This window comes from Piliocolobus tephrosceles, chromosome 4 (assembly GCF_002776525.5).
Source record: "Piliocolobus tephrosceles isolate RC106 chromosome 4, ASM277652v3, whole genome shotgun sequence".
Classification (NCBI taxonomy): Eukaryota; Metazoa; Chordata; class Mammalia; order Primates; family Cercopithecidae; genus Piliocolobus; species Piliocolobus tephrosceles.
In genome coordinates this window covers 33407729-33415148 of record NC_045437.1, presented here as the reverse complement: position 1 = coordinate 33415148, position 7420 = coordinate 33407729, and the positions used below count along the sequence as shown (strand labels likewise).

Sequence of the window (7420 nt, the reverse complement as noted above, 5' to 3'; positions counted from 1 at the left end):
TTTCTTTCTTTCTTTCTTTCTTTCTTTCTTTCTTTCTTTCTTTCTTTCTTTCTTTCTTTTCTCTTTCTTTTTTTTTTATTTTATTTATTTATTTTTTTTTGCTGGCAAATTTTGAGATTGGCCACTGCAGATCCTCTTTCCACATCCTACACTGTATCTAGCAACCATCACCCCAAACACAGCCTTTGCTTCTGCTCAGCCCTGTTCACAGGAGCTTGTTTTCAGCATTGCACTTCCACATGGCCCTCACTATCAGAGAGTGCATTTCTCCTGGCACTGTGTGACACCTGCTGTCACCTGGCCTCCTCAGAGCCCAGCCCAAACTTGTGTTATCTCCACGTGACTCTGTCCACCCTCAGGGGCATTTGGCAGGACTTACAGGTATTCTTGAAGTTCATTGATTTTCTTCCAGTCTCTTAGTGTTGCAGAATGTGGGTGCTTATTTGGTTTTTGTTTTTCAGTTCTTTTCATTTCTCTATATGGTATCCAGAATTAAAAGGAAGAAACTTCTGATGGAGGCAGTGGCCCTGTCAGATGTTCACAAATGCTTTTAATTGCACCTTGATTTATTTCTCTTCTCAAATGAAGTCAGAAATGAACTGAGATATGAAATGATAGAAGCAATCTTTCATCACACCTTAATGTCATGAAAATCATCTTTAAATGTTCTTACGTGATTTTCTGCTCTGAAGGTTTATGTCGTAATTTTCTTATAACTATTCTGTTAAATGCTGTCTGTGCCACAGATTATATTAGTGCCTAGAAATACCTAGTCCACGTTTCCATGGAATTAAGTGGCTTTATAATTGAAGTCTAAGTAAGAATTTAGTTTTTTAGAGCTCTCTTGCCAGACGTTCAGCTTCTAGCGATACCACTGTCATTTGACTCTCACAGTTTTCTGTTTCAGTCTCCATTTTTGCAATAGATTACAAAAAGACCATTTTATCCTTTCCAGCTTTGGGAGTGAAGAGACAGAGAAGGCTGGTTTTTGAAATTACAGCAACACAAAGACCTCCAAACTGTAGTACAAGTGTGTCTCCTCTGGTTTCAGTAGCTTCCCTTGCAGGAAAGCCACATGTGGGTATAATACATACTAACTTCGATATTTCCAAGTCCAGGCATTTCATTTATTCACCATCTGGTGTTTTAGTCTACTGTCTCTAACATGTTTTTTCAATCTATTTTTAACAGTCATCATGATTTTGTAAGAAAAACTAATATATTTTCCTGTCATTTTGATTTCAGCTTTATCTTCTTGAGGTATTGAAAATTATGTATGTGTATGTGTCTAACATGAAATTTTGTAAAATGTGAAAAACTAAACACATATAAACTATTTTCCTTGAGGCTTTTAATTTTTATCTGCCTTTACTTTTCATCTGCGGGCCAATCTCTAGGCATATGAATAGGCATGATAACCTTTTAGGCCATTTCCTTTGTTCCCAGAACATTGAGTATGCATTCCCGGCACTAGACAAAGCATCATCATACTTCTTCATTTAATTTGACTTAGAATCAGGTGAATTGACACGGCACCCTTACAACTTTCATCTTACTTGATTGCACCTTTGAGAAAGAGATAGAACTATCTTTTATTAAAGCTATTTCTGGGTTACTGTCTTGAAAGGCCATTTGTTTAAAATGTAACATGGAAATCAGTAAGAGCTTGATGACTTATGTTCATTCACCTTTCCAAAATGCACACCAAAATCCCAGATCATTTAGAGTTTGAAAAATTTTCCTTTTATTTTGTCTGTGTGCTATTGGATTCTTCTTAATCATTCAGTAAAAGTATCCTGTGTGCTGGCATTTACAGTATATTAGGTCATATTATATTGCTTTCAATTAGGAGCCCTAGGCTCTTATTAAATGACTCAAATCTTCAAAAATATATGTTGGTCTTTTTCAAATGAAGAGGATACAGACTTTTAGTGACAAGGTCCTGTCTCTGAATCTAAGCTGGGTCTTTCTGATTATTGTATTTCACCAACATATAAGGAATAGCATAAGAAATTACCAGAACCATTTCTTTATAACTCATAAACATTTATTCTGTGCTCCAGGATTTCCTTATCTTTGGCTAACCCCTTTAGTGAGTATAATCACCTGTTGTATTGTTATAGTTGCTCATTTTCTTAAGCCACGGAGCATCGTTGTTCAACCACAAACCTCTCTGTACCTTGGTAACACGAGTTCTGTGGTAGATGCGGATGATAGCTAACCTACGCCCAGGAACAACACCTACTTTGCCCTAAGCACTTTGTCAGGGCACAAGGTGGTGAGATACAGCTAAAATGAGGGAATGAGGTAGGCTTCTTCCCTTAAAGACTTTCAAGTCTTATTCGGGATACACAGTGTACACATTGAGAAAGTCTCAAAACACTTGAAAGCACTTGGAAGGGGAGTAGATAAAGGGACATTCCTGCAGATTAAGGCCAAGGAGAAACACCATACTACAAAGAATATCAATAAAAGACATGAGAAGGCATTTGGCAAATCTCCAGGTATCTCCAGGTCCTCAATGTATAATATGTTAATATCAACATGGATAAATATCTGCTTTTTTCAGGTGTGTATTTCTTCACCTTCAGCATGATGAAGCATGAAGATGTTGAGGAAGTGTATGTGTACCTTATGCACAATGGCAATACAGTCTTCAGCATGTACAGGTGAGTGGTCTTTTCTATCACGGGTCTCATCCATGCTGCCATTGTTTGTTCAAGGAACACCTAATGGCAGGGAAGTGTATAGGAGTCAATAGAGCCTGACATGACCCCTGTCCTCAATACGAGCCCTCATGCACCAATGTGGCCACATTATCATCATTATTGTTTGGGAAGAAATAAATCTGATGAACTTGAGCATCAGCAGGTTGATAAGAGGCCTTGCATTTATTACTAGCAGCACTCCCCCATAACCAATCATTTGGCTTATTTTTATAAATCATTATTTTTCTCCTCTCTCTCTGCCCCTTTTTCTGCTTTCCCATTCTCCCACACCCTCTGATGTTAGCTTGGAATGTGGCAGAGAGGCAGAGAGCCAACACCTTTCTTACAATTTAATGGGCCATGAGTTATCTATGAAAAACTTTGTGGCTGTTAGCATTTCCCTGTTATTTTTGATGATGTGTGATAATTGCTGTGTTTACTTCTGGAGCCTAATCTCAGTGAGAAGATGTATTTGAAATGCCAAAAGACAGAAAGATGAGTCAGGGTAGGTGAAATTGTTGCAACTAAGAGATCCAGTAGCTCTAACATGCTAGAAGTTGATTTTTCTTGACCAGTCCAGGGCAAGAGTTTCAGGTTGGGAAAGAGTGAGGGGTTGTAGAAGGGGTGCGGGTTGGGAATGGGTTTATTCTTCCTGTTTTTTGAGGAAGCTAGGTTGATGAAAGCAGCTCTGCAATCTATAAAACTGACTTTGAGCTGGGTGCGGTGGCTCACACCTATAATCCCAGCATTTTGGGGGTCTGAGGAGGGCAGATCACAAGGTCAGGAGATTGAGACAATCCTGGCTAACACGGTGAAACCCTGTCTCTACTAAAAAAAAAAAAAAATACAAAAAATTAGCCGGGCGTGGTGGTGGGTGCCTGTAGTCCCAACTACTCGGGAGGCTGAGGCAGGAGAATGGCGTGAACCCAGGAGGCTGAGCTTGCAGTGAGCCGAGATCGCACCACTGCACTCCAGCCTGGGCAACAGAGCAAGACTCCATCTCAAAAACAACAACAACAACAAAAACAAACAAGCAACAACAACAAAAACTGACTTTGAAATTCTCTCTGGTCATTGTCATTGCCAGAGCCAGAAGGAAAAAAGCTTCATGTTGCAAGCTTGTGGAAATGTTTATGGATCAGGAATTCTGTTCAGAGAACTTAGTCACATTGTTTTCCACCCAAGAAATGCAAGGGTGACATGGAATTGTAGCGCCGCTGGAAGAAAGGAAAGGGGATTCTGGTGAACAGCTAGCCTTCTCTGCCCTCTGGCTTCCAAATATCTGCTGAACTCTTCTTCCTGCACTTAGAATACATGTCTCCCCATCTGTCTGATCCTATGGGAGACAGCCTGTAAAGCACAAATAACGCATCCAGCTCAAAGCCCTGAGTTAGTCAATGAGCAGTCCTTTTCATCAAATTGGTTTGTTGGCTGTTTTTCTCTTTGGCTCCTGATTCTGTCCTCTAGGAGGGTCTTCTCTGTCTGCTTTTCTCTGTAGCACATCTGAAAGGTGAGCAGGCCCTCCTCAGGGCTCTCTCACAGCCCACTTCCTGCTGGTGCGAATTTGAAGGCTGAGTCAAACATCCCAAGTCTCTTGAGTCCAGTTTTGGGTCTCTGGTAAACCCATTTCCTCAGAAACTTACTTAGCAGGCTTTTACTCTAGTTTTTACTCTATTTACTCTATCTACTTAGCTGGCTTTTACTTCATTTATTAAATAGATTAAGTCAAGTCAGTTACATGTGTTACTAAACCACACTCCATGTACTTTTCTTGACAGTTTTCAACCTGCTAGTCCTTGTCTTCGTGCCTTTCTCTCAATTTAATGGAACTACCCTGAGGCCTTCTAAAGCAATAGATTTGGGTAGAAAGGCAATATTTTTAATTCATCAGATTGTGCCACAGCTGTGTCTATCTGACTGAATGAGTAGTCTTTTATTTTTCTTCTTTTTAATTTTACTTTAAGTTCCGGGATACTTGTGCAGAATGTGCAGATTTGTTACATAGGTGTACATGTGCCATAGTGGTTTGCTGCACCTATAAACTCATCATCTAGGTTTTAAACCCTGCATGCATTAGGTATTTCTCCTAATGCTCTCCCTCCACTTTGCTCTCCCTCCCCTTTCCCCCAACCTACCACAGGCCCTGGTGTGTGATGTTCCTCTCCCTGTGTCCATGTGTTCTCATTATTCAACTCCCACTTATGAGTGAGAATATGTAGTATTTGGTTTTCTGTTCCTGTGTGTGTTAGTTTGCTGAGAATGATGACTTCCAGCTTCATGCATGTCCCTACAAAGGACATGAACTCTTTCTTTTTCATGGCTGCTGAATGAGCAGTCTTAAGGAGAAAACATCAACTTTATCACTGCTCTTCCAGGTATAAAAACACCTGGCTTTTTTAACCTTGTTAGGCCCCAACCATATAGACACTATTTTCTTCTTCTTCTCCAAACAAGTTAGTTTTTGCCTAAGCTCATCTTTTGTAGCAACATCTTTCTAAAAGCAGCAGAGTATTTTGGCTTTTTCCAATTACTTCCCTTTCTTAGCCTACAGGCATTAGATCTATCTTCCAAGTTGACATGTTTTCCCAAATGTTTTTGCACAGTGTAACATGGATCTTCTGCTTTCCCAGACCATGATATTTGTTTCCCCATTACTCCTTGCCTGACCATGAGCCAGTGCAAGCCTATTTTTTTTTTTTTTTTTTGAGACGGAGTCTTGCTCTGTCGCCCAGGCTGGAGTGCAGTGGCCGGATCTCAGCTCACTGCAATCTCCGCCTCCTGGGTTTACGCCATTCTCCCACCTCAGTCTCCCAAGTAGCTGGGACTACAGGCGCCTGCCACCTCGCCCGGCTAGTTTTTTGTATTTTTTAGTAGAGACGGGGTTTCACTGTGTTAGCCAGGATGGTCTCGATCTCCTGACCTCGTGATCCGCCCGTCTTGGCCTCCCAAAGTGCTGGGATTACAGGCTTGAGCCACCGCGCCCGGCCACAAGCCTATTTTTGTTTGCATTATGGAGCAGTCTCCTTTTGTACCAAATTCTAGCTAGTTAGGGGAAGCTAAATTGCTGTAACAAAAACCCAGTGAAATAGCTCAAACATATTATAACTTTCTTTCCTTCTCATGAAACAGTCCAGGGTTGTTCTGGGTTGGAGCAGGGAAGAGAGAGAGCTGTTTTCCACACAGTCTCCAAGAACCCAGTACTCAACATATGGCTTCTAAGACCATTCTGGTCATTGTCATGAACATTCCAGACAGTCATAAGAAGGAGCAGGGAGGGGTTTTGTGAGAGTGTTACTAGCCAGCCTTAGGTCATTTCTGCTCACAGGCTGTTTAGAGAACTTAGCCACAGGATTATACCTGTGGGAAGGGGAAAAGGGGAGCACAGACTTTGGTGAAGAGCTGGTTGTTCATGTCAAAGACTAAGTAGTTTGATCCTCTTTTTCTTTCCAGCTATGAAACGAAGGGCAAATCAGATACATCCAGCAACCATGCTGTGCTGAAGCTAGCCAAAGGGGATGAGGTTTGGCTGCGAATGGGCAATGGCGCTCTCCATGGGGACCACCAACGCTTCTCCACCTTTGCAGGATTCCTGCTCTTTGAAACTAAGTAAATATATGACTAGAATAGCTCCACTTTGGGGAAGACTTGTAGCTGAGCTGATATTGTTATGATCTGATGAACATTAAAGTTAGGGTTTTACATGCTGTATTCAAAAAGTTATTGGTTGCAATGCTATTCATGCTACAGGTACACCAATAATGTTGGACAACTCAGGGGCTCAGAAGAATCAACCACAAAGTAGTCTTCTCAGATGACCTTGACTAATACACTCAGCATCTTTATCACTCTTTCCTTGGCACCTAAAAGAGGATTCTCCTCTGAAGCAGGCTGGAAATATTTTTTTTCTATCAGAGAAGTCATTTGCAAAGAATTTTGGCTGCTCTAATTTTAATTTAATACCAATTTTCAGGAACCCCTGAAGTTTTAAGTTCATCATTCTTTATAACATTTGAGAGAATAAGACGCAGTGATATGACAGGGCTGGGGCAAGAACAGGGACACTAGCTGCCTTATTAGCTAATTTAGTGCCCTCTGTGTTCAGCTTAGCCTTTGATCCTTTCCTTTTGATTCACAAATATGTTAAAACTCTGAATTCACATACAATACTATTTTAAAGTCAATAGATTTTAGCTGCAATGTGCTTGACCAGTAATGTTTTTGTAATTTTGTCTATGTTCCCCCACATCGCCCCCAACTTCGGATGTGGGGTCAGGAGGTTGAGGTTTTCTATTAACAAATGTCATCAGTATTTCATAGAGGTACAGTACCAATAGATAATCAAATGTTGCATGTTGATCAGAGGGATTTTATATCTGAAGAACACACACTACTAATAAATACCTTAGAGAAAAATTTTGACTTGGCTTTAGATAAAACTATGGCAAGAAAAATGTAATGAGCAATATATGGAAATAAACACACCTCTGTTAAAGATACTTTCTAAACTTGTTTTTAATAAAGTTTAATAGTCATACAATTGTAAATCACTATGGTTAACACAAAGTGAAAATGTTTTCATGCAGGTGATGTGAACAGCCATATGAATAGGTGACTTGGGCACACAGCAGGGTCACATGACTCCAGAAAACTTCGCTTTTCAGTTATTCCATTGTTCTAATTTCAACGCTTTAAGACATTGATGTTTCAAGGGC

The 7420-nt window shown here is 40.4% G+C and overlaps 1 protein-coding gene across 2 annotated transcripts in view; it reads left to right on the top strand.

Annotated features, from left to right (window-relative positions):
* The window catches only part of C1QTNF3 (C1q and TNF related 3), a 23767-nt gene extending 16563 nt beyond the window's left edge, over window positions 1–7204 (top strand). Inside the window, exons 5-6 of one of the 2 annotated variants that reach the window (XM_023216543.2) lie at window positions 2570–2669; window positions 6159–7204. In XM_023216543.2, the coding sequence (XP_023072311.1) occupies window positions 2570–2669; window positions 6159–6318 (260 nt within the window). In that variant the 3' untranslated portion in view covers window positions 6319–7204. The remainder of the gene's footprint in view (window positions 1–2569; window positions 2670–6158) is intronic. The other variant, XM_023216542.2, reaches the window with a different exon arrangement.
* Window positions 7205–7420: the final 216 nt, after the last annotated feature.